At 42.7% G+C, this 19,616-nt stretch overlaps 1 protein-coding gene across 1 annotated transcript in view; it reads right to left on the bottom strand.

The window, feature by feature from the left end:
* Positions 1-4,458: 4,458 nt before the first annotated feature.
* aldh8a1 (aldehyde dehydrogenase 8 family, member A1) overlaps positions 4,459-19,616 on the bottom strand; it is a 40,280-nt gene continuing 25,122 nt past the window's right edge. Inside the window, 6 exon segments of the mRNA XM_055635964.1 lie at positions 4,459-5,756; positions 7,511-7,672; positions 10,758-11,014; positions 11,810-11,959; positions 18,336-18,432; positions 18,435-18,493. Coding sequence (XP_055491939.1) covers positions 5,304-5,756; positions 7,511-7,672; positions 10,758-11,014; positions 11,810-11,959; positions 18,336-18,432; positions 18,435-18,493 — 1,178 coding nt within the window. The 3' untranslated portion in view covers positions 4,459-5,303.

Below are 19,616 nucleotides of genomic sequence, written 5' to 3'. Positions count from 1 at the left end.
CAAGTTATGGATAAACAAAGGCTCGCGTCAAATCCAGCACAAGGCGAAACTTTACAAACAGACAATGAATCCAGAAAGGTACTCTATAGCATTAACTAATTTCCACCGAATTCGCAGTGAACATTAACACGAGCTCAGAAAATGCAAGGATTTTGCTCCAGCCCCAATTTTACAACTAGCTCACCAAATAATTATCTAGGCTTGATTAGATAAAATTCCAACTAAAAAAAAAATCAGGGTGGTTACTTGCAAGTATACTGCTCTAGCTCTGGAGTCACAGGTAAACTAGATTAGACAAGGAGATATTTGCCTTAAGGGGCTGCCCTACTTGGGGGACCTAATCCGCGAGTTCTGGCGAGTTTGCCCTCAACTCATACTCGCAGCATGGTCGACACGAGGTAGTAGGAGGGTCTTTGTAACTCTCCTTCATGCTTGAGAGTAGTCCCCGTGTACTCAAGGCCTCAGCTCAGTCACGGTGTATTTTTCAACATGTTGAAAAATGCCCGCGAGTAAAAAAAGGTCGCCATGGAAAAAATCAACACTTTTTTTACTCGTAGGTTTAGTCGTAGTAGGTTGGCATCTTAGTCGTAGGTAATCGAGGGTAGTCGAAGGTAGTCGAAGATAGTCTTCATCGTGGTCGAAGGGAGGTCGAAGAAGATCGAAGGAGGTCGTCTTCACTCTCCACTATTCGGTGTCCAATTTTCCTGAAGCCAGTCGAAGCTTGTCTTCAACATAGTCGAAGGAGGTTGAAGGAGGTCGTCAACATGACACTTTTTCAAACTCTCCTACTCTTCTAAACTCGCCAATTAGGTCGCCCAAGTGGGACAGCCCCATTAAGATCTTTAATAAATGAACTGAGTGTTTATGACAATTTGGCAACAAAAATAACGAGAGATGTTGCAATCTTGAGCAAAACACAAAGTGCTGGAGGAACTTCAGAGGGCAGTGGAGGCCGTTTCTCTGGATACTTTCAAGAGAGTAAGTTAGGGCTCTTAAAGATAGCGGAGTCAGGGGATATGAGGATAAGGCAGGAACAGAAGGCAGGAACTGATTGTGGATGATCAGCCATGATCACAGTGAATGCTGAAGGGCCGAATGGCCTACTCCTACACCTATTGTCTATTGTCTATAAAGTAGCGGTGATGCTGCCTGACCTATTGAGTTCCTCCCACACGTGATGTTTTATGGCCATCTGTTATGTCCAGAACGCAGCTGCCCGACTCATCACCCACACTAAATCCTGGCATCACATCACTCCAGTCCTCAAACAACTTCACTGGCTTCCCATCTCCCACCGGATCAACTACAAAATCCTGATCCTCATCTACAAAGCCCTCCACCATCTGCCCCCCCCCCATATCTCACTGACCTCCTCTCCCCCTACCAACCCTCACGGTCCCTCAGATCCACATCAGCCGGTCTCCTCTCCATCCACAAGTCCAACCTCCGCAGTTTTGGGGACAGAGCCTTCTCCAGGGCAGCTCCCAGGCTCTGGAACTCCCTCCCCCAACATCCACAATTCCGTGTCCCTCACCATCTTCCAGTCCCGCCTCAAGACCCATCTCTTCACCTCTGCCTATCCTTAGCCCCACGTGCCGTCCCTTTTCATCTGTGCATTAATTGCCTCATATTGTGTTTTGTATTGAATTCTGTCTTTGCTTTGTGTACTAGTCATGTCTCTACTATTTATTTCATTCCCCTTACATGTTTTTCCTCTACCTGCTAAATTTTTGTAAGGTGTCCTTGAGACTCTTGAAAGGCGCCCATAAATAAAATTTATTATTATTATTATCTTCTTCTTGCGTATGGCGTGCACAGCCTAAAGTTGTAGGACAACTTGTTCTATTTGATCTTATTATTATTATTATTATTATTATCTGTTAGCTTTATGGTATCTATCCTTCACTATACCAGCTTTTTCAATTCCAGATTTATTCGGCCCACCATGTCTGCACTGACCAGCGATCCCCGCACACTAACACTATCCTACACATACTATGGCCAATTTACACATATACCAGGCCAATTAACCTACTTCCTGTACATCTTTGGAGTGTGGGAGGAAACCAAAGATCTCAGAGGAAACCCAAGCGGTCACGGGGAGAAGGTACAAACTCCTACAGACAGCACCCGTAGTCAGGATCGAACCCAGATCTCTGGTGCTGCAGGTGCTGTAAGGCAGCAACTCTACCGCTGCGCCAGTGGGCCACCCTTGCCCTTAATTGTAATGAAACAATTACATTTGAATGCCCAATTTAACGCAGTTTGATTTGCACTTGATTTTAAATCATTAGTCTGGGCCTCAACAGGTTTCTGGTTCAGTAATAAAACTGCCATGTCACTGTATGCTCTTTATATGCAGTCCAACCCTTCACTTGTACCAGTATGTACAACACTGTTTACTGTGGGTTAGACAATTAACAGAATGATCGCCACATATTGAAGTACTCAGCACAAGTATGTCAGTTACATCCCCAGAGTTAAAGGAGATGGATTATTGTTATCTGGAATGAGCTGCCACAGGAGGTGGTGGATGCAGGCACAGGAACTAGATTTAAGATGCATCTAGACAGGTACTTATATGAGCAGGGCATAGAAGGATATGGAATTAATGCAGGCAATAGAGATTAATATGGGCAGGCATGGTGGTCAGCATAGGCTAGTGGGCCAAAGGGCCTGTTTCAATGCAGTACGACTTTATGATTCTACAAAATTACAGTGCAGAAGGAGGCTTTTCAAGCTGATGCAACACTAGCTGATGCAATACTGAGGAGGTTTGGAGTGGAGTGTGTTTGTTTACTTTCAGTGGCTAGCCACTGGTGTTTGTGGTGATTTGGTGTTAACATAGCCCAAGACCCAGGGCCTGTGTTTTAAATGTCTGCTTTTCCCCGCCCAGTCTATCATCAGTTTTTGTACTTCTTTCAAATTTCCAGGGTTTTTTACCTACACGGAACGGCACAGTGGCGCAGCGGCAGAGACCCAGGTTTCATCCTGACTATGGGTCCCATCTGTGTGGAGTTTGCACGTTCTCCCCGTGACAATATAGGTTTTCTCTGGGTGCTCTGGTTTCCTCCCACATTCCAAAGACGTGCAGGTTTGTCGGGTAACTGGCTTCTGTGAAGTAGAATAGAACGAGTGCATGGATGATAGCTGGTCAGTGTGGATTTGGTTGGCCGATACGCTGTATCTTTAAACTAAACTAAAATTGTTTTCTGTTGAATGGCACGGAGATGGGAACAGGAGCAATTCAAAATAAAAATATTGGAGAGCTGGAAATTTGAAAGAAGAACAAAAAATGCAGCAACAACTCAGCAGCTTTGAACAGTAAACACGGAATAGAAACAGCCCTAATCTTTGCCTACTGTTTTGTTCTTGCCTTTATTTTATGAATAGTAGGTATGTTACAAAACCTACCTGAATCGTGTCTGAGTATCTGCCCCACCCCGTGTGCGCGATTCTGGCGCTGTTTAGAGGGGGCGGGTTTAAAACGCGATTTTTACTAGGCTGTTGCAATCGAAAATGTTCAGCCTAGTAAATCATTAACGGAAAATCGCTGGAAGACCCCGTCGCAAAAGGTATTATTAGTTTTTATGGCCTTGTATAATAGTTATAGTAGTTTAAAAATCACTCTCTCAACCCGCAACCTCTCGCAGCCCCAGGGTTTTATAAAGCAAACAATTAAAGGTATGTACCTTATTTTTACATTAAAAGGGGCTTCTTAAGAACCCTGTATATAAAGTTTTCTATAGCGAATAGTTCATTTTGGGCTCTTTATATCCCGCAGTATTTTTCTGGGCATTTGAGGGCACAAATCCAGCGCAATGTGAACGTTCTAAACCAGCGCGTTCACAGGAACCCACTGGAAAGCCGATTTAAATTGACTTTAATTTACAGCAATTGAACACTAAATTCCTTCCATTTGGCCTATAAATTGATGTAAATGAGATTTAAAAATCATGTTTTATTGTGAATTATTTGTGAATATTATTTGGACACTTAGGCTATTTAAAAATGTTAATAATTTATTAAGAAATTGATAGATGTTTAGATCGAGTAATTGAAGTTTGAAATTAGCTACAATTGGGTAACTAACTAATTATATGCTTTAATTTCAGGTCCTCCAAGTAAGATTATTTTATATTTGTTTCAGAATGGTTCAATCTATGATAACTGAAAATTTAATTCAATTCTCTTAATTTTTAAGAAGGTTATGGGATTTTGACTGTCCTCGATCACAGCTTTTTTGTTATGTCCATAGAAAATCAATAGGGAACAAGATGCTAATTTCCAAGTATGAAAATGGCCATAGCTTTTTTATTACTTGAGATATGAAAGTGAATTAGGTGTCAAATTAAACTTATTGTTATGCTTTATCTGATGGGATAAATTGCAGACTTGATTTTTTAAATCTCAAAATTTTGTAACATTGCTATGAATAGGAATCAGCTGTTAAATCCCTCTCTTCAAGCCTGTTCAATGGAAATCTCCAGTACAATTCCCTGAAGAATGAAACCATCAGAAAATGGGTGCAAATACTTCAAAATATGTGGAAAACAAATTTTATGCACAGCAAGCATTAAAAAGTACAAATACGACAATTTTGGTAAGAGGTTTTAATCATCTCAACTCTCATAGGAAGTGGAATATCTGATACTGTGAGATAAACTTTTCATAGACACCACACCAAGTAACGTAAAATAAATTGTCGAGATACCATAATTCATAATTGACTTTAATTTTCAAAATTACACTTAACATTTCTAACATATTAATAATCAATATGTTTCAGTGATAAAGTATATGACACTGTTAAGGCTTTGTCTCATTTTACATTGTATGGACAGTACTGTAGTGCAGTACCTCACTGGTACATCACAAGTGTAAGGCTATACTTCCTCCTGAAGAATTACTGAACATCACTCTTTACGAAACATTACTACGAGTTACAAATTATTGTTTAATAACAATCTTTTTCCCGATCCTGATCCCTGCCAATTTGTTCCCTCAATTTGGTCACTAAAACAAGAAGGAATCAACTTATCTTCAGTAACTCATGCGCATTAATGTTACTCTAGACTCACCAGCTGCCATTTACTGAGGGCTGCTTCCACCTTTCACACCTCACATTCGCAGAGAGGTGATCCTTTGCCTCCAAGCATCACGAATGGTGCTCCATGACACACAATTACAACCGACGGTAAACGTTTCAATTTATTTCTATAGTGTTTTTGCAATTTTGTTTTAATTACTGCAAATTAATGTGTCGCTCATCATGGGATGAGGTGGGGGGGGAGGGGGGGGGGTCAGTGTTTTATTGTAATAGTTTTAACCTCTGTGAAAAACTCAAACGAGTCTCTGGCCCCTTCCCTGCCAACTCCAGAGGCTTTCATACCACCGAATGGCAGATTCAGGTCACGAATAAGCCAGCAATTGGTCCACACCATACCGGTATGAAGCTTCTTAGCAACCCGATGTATCCGGCCAACATCTCGTGACCACACAGTGGCAGCCAATCCATATTTCACATCATTTGCTCGCTGGATTACTTCTTCCTCGGTGTCAAAAGGTACAACACAGGTCACTGGGCCAAAGATCTCTTCCTGCATACAGCGAGAGCAGTCCTTTATTTCTGTGATCACCGTTGGCAATAGAAAATAACCCGTCTTGTTTTTATCAGGAATGTCCAAGGAATCAATTCCTTCACCACAAAGGATTTTAGCCCCTTCACTTACGGCTAGATTGATGTAACTCCTAACCTGTTCAGGAAACAGAGACATTACTGTGAACAGAAAGTTTCACTCCATTACTCACATTAAACATCCAATCCAACCTACTGCGGAACCACTAACGTACATGCATGTAGTACTAGTGACACGATAAAATGATATACTAGTGTTTTACAAGATCAGGTACGACGCAGTATTAAAAGACATAATGGAAAGAACTGAAGACACAGCAAAAATCTTTTGCAACAACGGTAGGCGGCGCGACTCTCGTCAGCAGCGGCCTCTGCAGCCCGTCTGCATTTTTATTATTTTTTTGTCTATGTTTTTATGTAGTTTTTGTTATTCTTTGTTGGGGTGTGGGTGTGGGGGGCCGGGGGGGGGAAACTTTTTTAAATCTCTCCCTGCACGGGAGACGCGACCTTTTCTTTGTCGGGTCTCGGTTGTCGTTGGGGCTGCAATGAGGAGCGACCTCCAACAGGAAGACCGGGGGCTCTGGTGCCGACGACTCATCTCACCGTCGCGGAGCTGGCCGAGTCCAGAGCTGTGGTGGAGCGGTGGTTTTGATTCGAGGCTGCAACTGCGGGTCTGAAGATTGGTCCCTGGAGGGAGACCGCTTTTCAGGCTCCCGCAACGGCGACTTCTCCCGCCCGAGTTGCGGGGTCGAAGAGCTCCTGGAGCGGGGCCTCACAGCACCGCCCCGTGCGGCTTGGAATGGCCGCGGGACTCTGCGAGCGCACGCCGGGGGCTCTAACATCAAGAACCCGGTGTGCGACCTCGCACCACCCGGCGTGGCTTTAATGGCCGCGGGACAATCGCCATCGCCAGCCAGGGGCTTTGACTTTGACTCTGACATCGAGGGGGGGGGAGAGTGCAGTGGAGAGATAAGTTTTTTTGGCCTTCCATCACAGCGATGTGATGGATGTTTATGGTTGTGTCTTGGGTCTATTTGTTTAGATGTATGGCCAAAACGTCATTTTGTTTGGACCTCAAGGGGTCCAAATGACAAATAAATTGAATCTTGAATCTTGAATCTTGAAAAAGAGGAACATATTTTGAGAGTTTTCTGAAGATTGTCAGAAATGGCAAGGTGGGTGTGGACAGGATAACCAGGGTTCAGAGGGTATGCGGATAAGACACGAGAATGGGGGTTAGGAGGGAGAGAGATCGATCAGCCATGATTGAATGGTGGAGTAGACTAGATGGGCCAAATGGCCACGTTCTGCTCCTATCACATCACCTTATGATAAACAATATACAAGAACAAAGCAACTAACGGCTCTATCATAAATGGTGTGAGATCGAAGTGAAAAAAGTCAGAGCTAAAATAGATCTGGGACTGATAGAGGCAAGGTGTTTGTTCAGAGCGCATTACAAATTAAATTATGATCAATAGTAACTACAGAGGAGAAAGGGTTTTAATATATGTAAACATATGAATGGTAGATGTGTCTTAGTCAAGAGTTCGGCATGAAAACGAGAAATATCCTAATATAGGTACTATATGCCAGAATTTCTAAAAAAAATTAAGATCCAAATCCTAGGCTATTTGCCACACACATTGCTATAAAGGCCACACCTATTTAAGATTGGAGATTTTACAAATAAACCATGTAAATATATATTGAATTATTCACACAAGTATATTTTATATTCTTTTTTTACTGAACAATATTTGAATGAATGCTTTTGACAGAAAATAACTTAAATTAAATTTTGCAAAGATTTTTTTTTTAAATTCCACTTCTATCTATTTGAAATTCCAGCATGCAATGATGCAACCAAACCTTTTCCAGATGCTCTCTGCTAATGAGAGCTCCCATGTTGGCTGTTGGGTCTGAAGGGATGCCGACCTTCCATTTCCTCGCTCCCTCCACAAACTTCTCCAAAAACTCATTGTAGATCTTCCTTTGCACAAAAATTCTACTTGTACACAGACAGACTTCACCCTGGCAAAAGAGAAAAGGGATTAATGAGCTAGAATCTGTTTTAAATAATTAATGGCGATGCAGGGGCATCGGATGGGGTGGATGAGAAGGGAAGAGAAAGAAAGAGTCAATTTATTGTATTGTATTGGTAATTGTATTGTATTGTGCAGGTTTGTCAGTTAACTGACTTCTGTGAAGTATCCATTGTGTGTAGGTTAGAACGAGTGTATGGATGATTGCTGGTCGGTGTGGATTTGGTGGGCCGATACGCTGTGTCTCTAAACTAAAATTATTTTCTGCTGGATGTCGAGGAGATGGGAACAATTCAGAGGGGAATTTGCATTGTAATGAATTAGTTAACCATGTTTACAAAGAAAGACAAAAAACATACAAAGAATTTGATTTGCCGTAGTCATGCCAAAAAAGCAACAAGACACACAACTACATAAAAATTAACATAAACATCCACCACAGCACACATATGAAAGACAATAACGTATTATCTTCTTCCATCCTTTCCTCACGCGGTTGGGGCAGTCGAACCTTCCACAGTCGGGGCGATCTAAGCTCCCGCAGCCGACAATCGAAGCTCCCGCGATCGGGGCGGTCAAAGCACCTGCGGTTGGAGCTCCTGAAGTCAATCCCTAACCAAGGGACCGTGAGCTCCACGATGTTAAGTCCGCAGGCTCCCGCGGTTGGAGCTCCCGAAGTCGATCCCCAGCAAAGGGACCGCCACCTCCACGATGTTAGGCCGCAGTGCGGACGGAGATACGATACAGAATAAGTCGCATCTCCATCGCACCTTGTTTTAAATGTAACATGTGAATGTATACAGCTTTCTTTTAGTTTAGTTGAGAGGTACAACATGGAATCAGGCCCTTCAACCCACCTTGTCCTAGCCGATCAGCGATCCCTGTACACTAGCACAATCCTACACATTAGGGGCAATTTACAATCTTTACCAAAGCCAATTAACCTACAAACCTGAATGTCTTTGGAATGTGGAAGGAAATCAGAGCACCTGGCGAAACCCCATGCAGGCCACAGGGAGAACATACAAACTCCATACAGACAGCACCCATGGTCAGGATGGAACCTGGGTCTGTGGTGCTGTAAGGCAGCAACTCTAACGCTGCGTCACCGTGCGTGCCACCCAATTATGATAATAATGATAATTTCAGGAGAGAAAATTCAGGCTCACACACTTTGCTCCCTCTATCATAATTTTACTAAAGGTCATAGAATCTCCAATTGACCCCGAATATATTAATTCCCCAGGTCTCAAAATTTAATCTCCAATTTCTTCCTTTCTTAAAAACCTCGCTATGGGGCAAAAGGACAACCAATTTACTAACTCCGGGATTCTGAGAAATCTTTCAGAAGCCCACCATTTCTCTGGTGCAGCAGCAGTGTTCCTGCTCCCGAGTTGGCATTTGGCCAATTCCCTGCTGTCAGCCAAATTCCTGATGGGAATTTACTCTCCACTAGAGGTAATCCCCATCCCAAGGAAGTGGGTTAGGACTACAGCAAAGTTATAGGAGTGGACAAGTCCCACCACAATGGTTGAAAAAGTACAGAATGAACTGAACTCAGCACAAGCAGCGTCAATAGCCATTGAAATATTAAAGAGACCCAAAATGGCAAGCATTTAGTAAACATAGAAAATAGTTGCCGGAGTAGGCCATTCGGCCCTTAGAGCCAGCACCGCCATTCAATATGATCCTGGCTGCTCATCCAAAATCAGTACCCTGTTCCTGCTTTCTCCCCATATCCCTTGATTCCGTTAACCCCAAGAGCTAAATCTAACTCTCTCTTGAATACATCCAGTGAATCGGCCTCCACTGCCTTCTTTGGTAGAGAATTCCAGATTCACATCTCTCTGGGTGAAAACGTTTTTCCTCATCTCGGTCCTAAATGGCCTACCCCTTATTCTTAAACTGTGATCCCTGGTTCTGGACTCCCCCCAACATTGGGAACATTTTTTCTGTATCTAGCCAATCAAAACTCTTAAGAATTTTATGTTTCTTTAAATTCCCTCTCATGCTCTAAATTCCAGTGAAAATAAACCCAGTTGATGCATTCTTTCATCATATATCAGTCCCGCCATCCTGGGAATTAACCTGGTCAGCCTACGTTGCAATACTCCCTCGATAGGAAGAATGTCCTTCCTCAATTTAGGAGACCAAAATTCCACACAATACTCCAGGTGTGGTCTCACCAGGGCCCCATACAACTGCAGTAAGACCTCCTTGCTCCTATACTCAAATCCTCTCGTTATGAAAACAGAAAATTTAACTTGTTAAACCAATAGCAAACAGTTAATTATAATTTGTTAATTGGTCATTTTGTAAGCAACTTATTTCACCTCTTCATTTTGTGCACTGCTTGGATTAGCATAGTGTAAATGGTATTGGGTTAGCAAAGTACGTTCCATTAGAATGGAAATGCGGAGGATTTTCTTTAGTCAGGGGGTGGAAAATCTGTGGAATTCATTGCCACAGATGATAGTGGAGGCCAAGTCATTGTGTATTTTTAAAGTGGAGATTGATAGATTCTTGCTTCGTAAGGGTGTCGAAAGGTTACAGAGATAAGGCAGGAGAATGGGGTTGAGAGTGAAAAATAAATCAGCTATGATCAAATGGCAGAGCAGACTCAATGAGCAGAATGGCTTAATTCTGTTCCTGCGTCTTTTGAAAGGGAAATCATAAATTCAACTCCTATTAGTGATGATTTGGAATAAAATTTCCTAATTGGACATTTGTAACGTATCACCAGAACAAATATTATTGTACAAACTGAATTAGCTCATTAATGTCCAGGATAGGCAACACAACACATTTATCTTGTCTGGTCCAGCAGTGATTATTGTCTGTGGATGACCTACCCTTTACATTAGGCTCCCAAGCCACTCAGTTGTCAGGATAAGCAGTGAAACCATTCATTTATACATCCCAATGACCGTGGAAAAATAATGCAATAATATAACAACAATTACATTTCTCATAGAGGGTAATTATAAGCAGTCAATTCATGAGTTCTTAATCTTACACCCTTAACAGCTGCCATTGTACAAGGGATGAATCAGCGCCTGGTGAGCTTTTTGTACCTGGTTAGTAAAGCTGGATCGCACTGTTGTTTGGATGCATTCATCAAGGTCGGCATCATCGAAGATAAGGGCTGGGTTCTTCCCCCCTAACTCCAGGGAGAGCTTCTTGCAGTATGGAGCACTCTTCTCTCGGATATGCTGTGCAGTGAGTGTGCTCCCAGTGAAGGATATCAGTGGCACATCGGGGTGAGAAACAATTGCCTCCCCAGCCCTTGGGCCACTCCCAAATATTATGTTCACTACACCAGGTGGAATGCCTGAGAAAGGAACAAGAAACATTAAATAGCAAATAGGAATGGGAAAAGCTTATGACTTAAGATATGATACAGAAGGAAATCAATGTGACACTCAGTAACATGTGTCCACTAGTGGGAGAGTCTAGGACTCGAGGTCATAGCCTCTAAACTAAAGGACGTTCTTTTAGGAAGGAGATGTGGAGGGATTTATTTAGTCACAGAGTGGTGAATGTGAAATTCTTTGCCACAGAAGGCTGTGGAGGCAAAGTCAGTGGGTATACAGAGAAAGATAGAGTCTTGATTAGTATGGGTGTCAGGGGTCATGGGGATAAGGGATATGGGGGTTAGGCGGGAGAAATAGATCAGCCATGATTGAACGGCAGAGTACACTTGATGGGCCGAATGGCCTAATTCTATTACTGTCACATGATATGAATTGGCTACAGAGAAATAAGTGTTCACAAAAACGGAATATCACCAACTCAAAAGGAGTAGAACAAGTCTCTCACAGCTTTGTTGGACTAAGGCCAATGATTCTGACCACAACAATGAACGTCATGGAAAACAAAATCTGCAGATACTGGAAGTCTGGGAATAAATGCAGGAAAATCTGGAAATATTCAGCTGGTCACGAAGCATTGATTTGTGAAAAAAAAACATTGTTAAGGTTTCAGATCGACGACTTCTCTTCAGAATTATGCCAGTGATGATGGATTTCTTATGCATTAGCTGGAAACATTGAAATTGCCCTTCAAAACAAAAGGTGCCTAAAGAGACACAAAGACATTCCATGTCTATCTATTGCCTTCACTCTACCTGCTTCATCCAAGAGTTTGCACATCATCCAAGCAGTGACTGACGTCAATTCACTGGGTTTGGCAACAACAGTGTTGCCCGTGGCAATGGCAGGGGCTATTTTCCATGTCAAGAGGTAAAGTGGGAGATTCCAGGGGCTGATCAGGCCAGCTGAAGGGACGGAGAAGAGATTAAGATTAGCCACTACACAATGTGTGAAATTAGAACCATTAATAATACCTTAAAGTCCAGCAAGTAGCCGAGTTACCGACGAAACATTTTCAATACTCAGTTTTGCCCTAATGCATGTCAGGCTGGCAACAAAAGAGCCATGCTATTTCCTTAGACTCCATTCTGTGATTTCTCTTGTTTCCAGTTTTGTTTAAATAGGGCTTCAGGCCTTAAAAAATATCAAATTTGGTGACAAATTTGAGCTTTGCACATTCTGTGGATGCATACAAGTAGTTGTATGTGTTAAAGTCATAGTGCCATACAGCACGGACACAGGCACTTCAGCCCAACTTGTCAATGCTGACTAAGATGCCCTATCTGGTCCCACCTGCCTGCATTTGGCCTACAACCCTCTAAACCTTTCTGATACGTGAACCTTTCCAATTATCTCTTAAATGTTGTTATACTACCTGCCCCACCAGGCACGTGCCGTCAGGGTAGGGAAGGTAGGCACTGCCTACCCTGACTAAAATTATAAAATGGTAATTACTAAATATAAATAGTAAAGGCATGGGAGAGTTATGTCGATCTCTTAGGTAGGCATAATTTTCCGTGCCATTCAACCGCAGCGCTTGTAACCCTTGAAGGTCTGTGCAGCCCACGTGCCGTCGGCGCTGCTTCAAGCCGTCAATTTCAAGCGGGGCTGAAATTCTGCCTTTGTAACAGGCTTTTCAACTATGGATTGTCATTATTTTAAGTGTATCTTAGGAAACAGTGAGAAGAATGTACCGATAATGTGATAAGTTCATTTGTTGGTACTTTATGTTTTTAAATACAGGTGCACAACCTTTTATCCGACAGCCTTGGGACCAGACACTTTTCGTAATTTGGAATTTGTCGGTCTTCGGATGGAAAATTTTTAAGCGTAGATTTTATCTTAGGGTAAACCGTCGCGAGATCCCGGCAGAATGGAGTGTTTGAGTCTTCAGTGTACTTGCAGAATAAATGTGTATAAGCAGTTCATTTCCTGAATTTGTAAATGTGACCGCAGCATTGAATCACCTCCCGCACTTGTTAGCGGGCTTCATGCCCTAAGGCGGCCTAAGGCGACATTTTCACACTCTTATATCCGTGTGCAGCAGAGACGCCAAACGTGAGCTTGTGTGCACTCCTGTTTTGGTTTTCCAGGTAGGCGATATTTTATACCCTCCATTTCTTTTTAGTTCCCCTTTCTTCCAGGACCGATCCGAGGTTCCGCTGTCACCTCTGGAGGTGAGCACAATCTGCGCATGCGCGGTTTAATTTTTTTTTAAAGCCGACTGACTGCCTACCTTGAGTAATTACTCACGGCACGTGTCTGTGCCCCACCTACCTCCTCTGGCAGCTCATTCCATACATCCACCACACTCTGTGTGGAATAAGTTGCACCTCAGGTTCTTATTAAATCTTTCCCCATTCACTTTAAACCTATGTTCTCAGGTTCTTGATTCCCTTACTCTGGGTAAAAGACTGTGCATTTCCCCATCTATTCCCCGCATGATCTTATACCCTCACCTCTATGGATGATCACCCCTCATCCTCCTCTGCAACGTTTTCACAAGAAAAAAAGTCGCAAGGGGTTTTCGTTACTTGGATCTTCGTAGGGGAACCGAGTTACTGTTTTTAGAGAGCACAATCGATGCGCGGTTTAATTTTTTTTTAAAACTGACTGCCTCTTAATTACTCACGTTCACCCCACATCCTCTGGCAGCTTTCCAACATCCACCACACTCTGTGTGGAATAAGTTGCACCTCAGGTTCTTATTAAATCTTTCCCCATTCACTTTAAACCTATGTTCTCAGGTTCTTGATTCCCTTACTCTGGGTAAAAGACTGTGCATTTCCCCATCTATTCCCCGCATGATCTTATACACCTCTATGTGATCACCCCTCATCCTCCTGCACTACAAGAAATAAAGTCCAAGGGGAAAGGAGGGGAAGAGGAGCTGATGTTCAAAAATCTTTAGTTCAGTTCATTGATTTAAACAAAGGATGCAATCCATACCCTGGAGACATATAAAAAGAAATATTTCAAAGGAGGCTGTTCTTTTATTTAAACTGCTGTAGGCGACCAGACACAAGAAACCCAGCAACTGAAGGGATATGAGAATGACTTCAAATGGATCATCTACAGAATCACTTGTGAGGAACAACAGTCCAATCATTCCAATTTACCAAGGACATTTATCAAGGAAATCCAAGTCACAGCCTCATACTTCACCCCCAACATCCTTCCCTACAATCTTACCATAGAACATAGAACAGTACAGACATAAACAATGCTGGAGAAACAAAGGAAAATGTAGACTAGATCATTGTTCGTTGGGAGAAGTTAACAACAAAGCAAACAGAGATAAAATGTAGTCGAGGACTGTGTTTACTGGTCTGAAGAAGGGTTTCGGCCCAAAACGTCGCCTATTTCCTTCGCTCTATAGATGCTGCTGCACCCACTGAGTTTCTCCAGCAATTTTGTGTACCTTCGATCTTCCAGCATCTGCAGTTCCTTCTTGAAGACTGTGTTTACTTAGTTGTTATCTCCGACCATCTTATCTCTGTTTGTTTTGGTGTTCCCTTCTCCCAACCAACAATGATCTATTCTACATTTTCCTTGATTACCATTCCCTTTGTCCTGTTTTCACACCTTTCACTTCCTCGTCTATGTACTTCCTTATCTATATACCTCCCACTCCCCTGACATCAGTCTGAAGAAGGGTCTCGACCAGAAACATCACCCATTCCTTCACTCCAGAGATGCTGCCTGTCCCACTGAGTTACCCCAGCATTTTGTGTCTATCTTAGATTTAAACCAGCATCTGAAGTTCCTTCATACACATGGAACAGTACAGCACAGGAACAGGCCCTTCAGCCCACAATGTCTGTGCTGAACATGATGCCAAGCTAAACTAACCTCATCTGCCTGCACAAGATCCATATCTCTCCATTCTCTGCATATCCACTGTTTTATTTCCTGGTTGCTCGACAGCGGATCAGGCATAAATCAAATTAGCAGAAAATGGAGAAGATACCTACAGAATACACTCAATTTTTGGTTTGCCCACTCCAGATCCTCTCTCACATTCACCATGCACCTTTCCCTTCATCCACATGAAAGAATGGGTCGACTGGGCTTATATTCACTGGAATTTAGAAGAATGAGAGGGGATCTTATAGTAGAAACATATAAAATTCTTCAGGGATTGGACTGGCTAGACACGGGAAAAATGTCCCCAATGTGGGGGAAGTGCAGAGCCAGGGGTCACAGTGTGAGATTAAGGGGTAGGCCATTTAGGACTGAGATGAGGGGGGAAAAACACAGAGAGTTGTGGATCTGTGGAATTCTTTGCCACATAAGGCAGTGGAGGACAATTCACTGGATGCTTTCAAGAGAGTGTTAGATATAGCTCTTGGGACTAACGGAATCAAGGGATATGGGGATAAAGTAGGAACAGGGTACTGATTTTGGTTGATCAGCCATGATCATATTGAATGGAGGTGCTGGCTCAAAGGGCCGAATGACCTACTCATGCACCTATTTTCTATGTTTATATCCGTCTACCAGGTTCGGAGTGGAGTAGAGATAGAGAATCCAGTTCACTCCCTGACCCCAGGCAGAAGACATGAATATCCTTTCAATAGCACCACCCACAGTCAACTCCCTCAGTGAACCTGCCCATCCTGTAATTAAAAAAGGCCGTGCACTCCTCACAAAAGAATTGTTAAACAGGCACAATAGAGATTGAAGGGTTCAGTTAAATTGATTTTTATAGAAAGGAAAACAAATCCTTTGTATTGTAAAGACAGACAGTGATTATAAATCATTGTACTAAAATATAACGGCATTGGTCGGCCACATGCTGAAGCATTGCATAAGGTTCATGAAGCTTGCCATAGGAAGGATCTTAGAGAAACGCCAAGGCTTTAATGATAGTTGGAACAAAATGCTATTGTAGTGCAGGGAGCTTATGAAATCAACTTTCATTGAGTCACGCAGCATGGAAACAGGCCTCTCGACTCAATTAGCCCACACGGACCAAAGTGCCCCATCCACGCTAGTCCTACCTGCCTGCTTTTGACCCATATTTATCTAAACCCATCCTATCCAAAGTTTGTTATTTAGGAACGGAGGAATTTAAAGGGAGATTGAATGAAGTCTTTCCAGTTATCAAAAATGTCAGGAAGAAAGCAAAATAGATTATTTTTACTTATTAAAATTATTGATAGTGCAGTGATACATACTCTAGATTATTTAAAGACTGAAGTGAAAAGATAGTGATGCACTTTGATTCCATGAGTGTAACAGTAGGACTTGGGCTATTTTCAGTTCTCCACAAGAATAAAATACTGAACACCGTCTTTGACTTTGCCCTTTGCCATTATCACCGTTGAATATAAATCACAGCTGCAAAACAAGATGTCAGAATATAAAGAGCAGCCATCTCTAGTGGTTGTTACAATGATCCCTGTACTAGGACCAACTCAAGACACCACCATTACTGGACTTTGTCCCCAAAATTACCACGGTGCAGCCATCTATATTCCTAAAAGTCTGATCTTGACCGCTTTTGGCCCACTGTGGCGTGATTTCCGAGAGAACGCCGCCACCTACGGCTGTCATTTTTGGCCACCTCCCTCAGAGCCCCCCTCTGCCTTCAGGGACCAGAGGATTTTTCCCATCGATGAAATATGAGAGAGATATTAATGATTTTACAAAATTCCCCATTCTCTCTGCTGCCCCCGCTTGCGGCAGGGGGAGGGACTATAATACCCGGAAGTGTCGTGCCTCACTGAGTCTCTGCCAGATGCAGGAAGCGAGAGGGTCATGGCTGTCTGAGCTGCGAATAACACTGAATGTACGTAAAGTGGCTGCAGCCCTTTTTAAAAGGTTTGTGTTCACAAAATGAGTTTTGGTTGTCGGGTGGCTGCAGCCCAATTGTTTGCCTCGCCTTGGCTTTTAAAATCGTTGCAACAGTTGGCTGCCAGCCCAAGAATCCATTCGGCACACAATGTCTATACTAGCCCTCTGGAAATCGGTACCTTCGGCCCGCAACACCCATACTAGCGCAACATACAGCCCCCCCAGCCGCCACTGTTCGAGCAATATTGGAATTGGTGGAGAGGTGGAATGTTGCGTTGGTGACCCATGTGATGCTGGGACCCAGCGGGTCCCACTTAGTCTAGTTCTTTATGTAATCTTTTAAAGGCAACATGCAAGATGTTTAACGAAAGCAGTAAAGGTTGCAAATAGTCAGTGGAGCAGGCAGTATCTCTAGAGATAAATCAGAGGTTCCCTTCTGGTGAATTGTTTGCAACTGTTTTCGCTCATCACCGATGTTGACTGATCTGCTGAATATATCCAGCTCTTTATCTTTATTTCTGGCTCTCTGCAAATGGAGTGTTTTGTATTTGTCTAATTTTTATCTGGTTCCCATACAGTAATTATAAATAAGTGAAAAGAAAATATTACTGAAATGGTGAAAAACTGTAACTACCTGTATTACCAAAAGCCAGAGAACATTTCTGGTGACGCCGAGGAGGATTAAACTGCCCCAGGCAGAGTAGCCCATTCCTCATGCTATATTTGCAGAGTGGTTTCTCTCTGCTAATATTTTTTAGTCTACGCTGTGGGATGAGGGAGATTTTTCCCACGTAAAAATAAGTTCTGTCCACGTACAAATATTTACAATTTCTATCCAAATACAAATTTTCTTCCGGGTGACAGAGATTATTTTTCTCACCGATATCAACAAAATATGTCAGCATATTTTCACACAAAAGGACTTTCAAAAATGTAGAAACATAGAAAATAGATGCAGGAGGAGGCCATTTGGCCCTTCGAGCCAGCACCGCCATTCATTGTGATCATGGCTGATCATCCACAAACAGTAACCGGTGCCTACTTCTCCCCATATCCCTTGATTCCGCTAGCCCCTAGACCTAACTCTCTTTTAAATTATTCACAACTCTCAGGGTGAAAATGTAATAATGAAGAGGAATCGTTCATGTGCTAGTTTAGTTTAGAGACACAGTGCAGAAACAGGCCCTTCGGCAACCCAGTCCGCGCCGACAAGCAATCCCCGCACATTAACACTATCCCACACACTTTGGGGACAATTTACAATTATACCAAACCAATTAACCTACGAACCTGTAAGTCTTTGGAGTGTGGGGGGAAACCGGAAATCCCCGAGAAAACCCACGCATGTCACAGGTAGAACGTGCAAACTCCAACAGGCATGCACCAGAAATGAGGATGGAACCCATGTCTCTGGTACTGCAAGGCAGCAACTCTACCGTTACACCACCGTGCCGCATATCTAATTATTCTCTGTTGCCTCACCTACTCCCACTGGTGTCCGTGTGGTGAAGTGGGTGCAGCTCATATGGTCCATCTCTGAACATTCTGTGGTGTTGTGGAGGATCGTTGAGGCAAAAAAAAACGGAAATTATAAACTGCTCGAGGTATTTCCATGCTTCTTGCTGCAGTAATAGTCTTCCCTAAAATTTGCAAAGGGAAAAATGAACATTTATGAAATTCGATAATTGGACAATTTCCATGAAATCTTGCCGCCGAGCTGGGTTTTAGAACATGTCCTCTATATCTGATAACAGACCATACAGTGCATTCAGAAAGTATTCAGACACCTTCACTTTTTCCACATTTTGTTACGTTATAGCCTTATTTTAAAATGGAGTTAATTCATTTTTCTTAATCATCAATCTACACACAATACCCCAGAAAGAAGAAGTGAAAACAGGTTTTATAGGTATAGGTTCTTTATTGTCATTATAACATGTAAACATGTACAACGAAATTAAAGCATTGCCCTCAAGTCCGCGTGATTAAAGTCCCCTGCTTTGATGTGAACAGTTTAGAATTGTTTGTAAAGTAATTAAAAATAAATAACTGAAATATCACATCTGAATAAGTATTCAGACCCTTTGCTATGACACTCAAAATCAAAGATATAATCTTTGCTCAAAATTGAGTTTGGGATCATCCAGTTTCCATTGATTATCCTTGAGATGTTTCTACAACTTGATTGGAGTCCACCAGTGTAACTTAAATTGATTGGACATGATTTGGAAAGGCACACACCTGTCTATATAAGGTCCCACAGTTGACAGTGCATGTCAGAGCAAAAACCAAGCCATGAAGACGAAGGAATTGACCGCAGACCTCCGAGACAGGATTGTGTCGAGGCCCAGATCTGGGGAAAGGTATGAAACAATTTCTGCAGAATTGCAGGTCCCGAAGAGCACAGTGGCTTCCCTCATTCTTAAATGGAAGAAATTTGGAACCATCAGGACTCTTCATAGAGTTGGCCGCCCGGCCAAACTGGGCAATTGGGGGAGAAGGGCCTTGGTCAGGGAGGTGACCAAGAGCCTGATGGTCACTCTGACAAAGCTCTAGAGTGCCACTGTGGAGATGGAAGAACCTTCCAGAAGGACAACTATATCTGCAGCACTCCACCAATCAGGCCTTTATAGTAGTGTGGTCAGACGGAAGCCACTCCTCAATAAAAGGCACATGACAGCCCACTTGGAGTTTGCCAAAAGGCACCTTAAGGACTCTCAGACCATGAGAAACAAGATTCTCTGGTCTGATGAACTCCAGATT

Source organism: Leucoraja erinacea, chromosome 5 (genome assembly GCF_028641065.1).
Source record: "Leucoraja erinacea ecotype New England chromosome 5, Leri_hhj_1, whole genome shotgun sequence".
Taxonomy (NCBI): domain Eukaryota; kingdom Metazoa; phylum Chordata; class Chondrichthyes; order Rajiformes; family Rajidae; genus Leucoraja; species Leucoraja erinaceus.
This window is presented reverse-complemented; position numbering and strand designations above follow the sequence as displayed.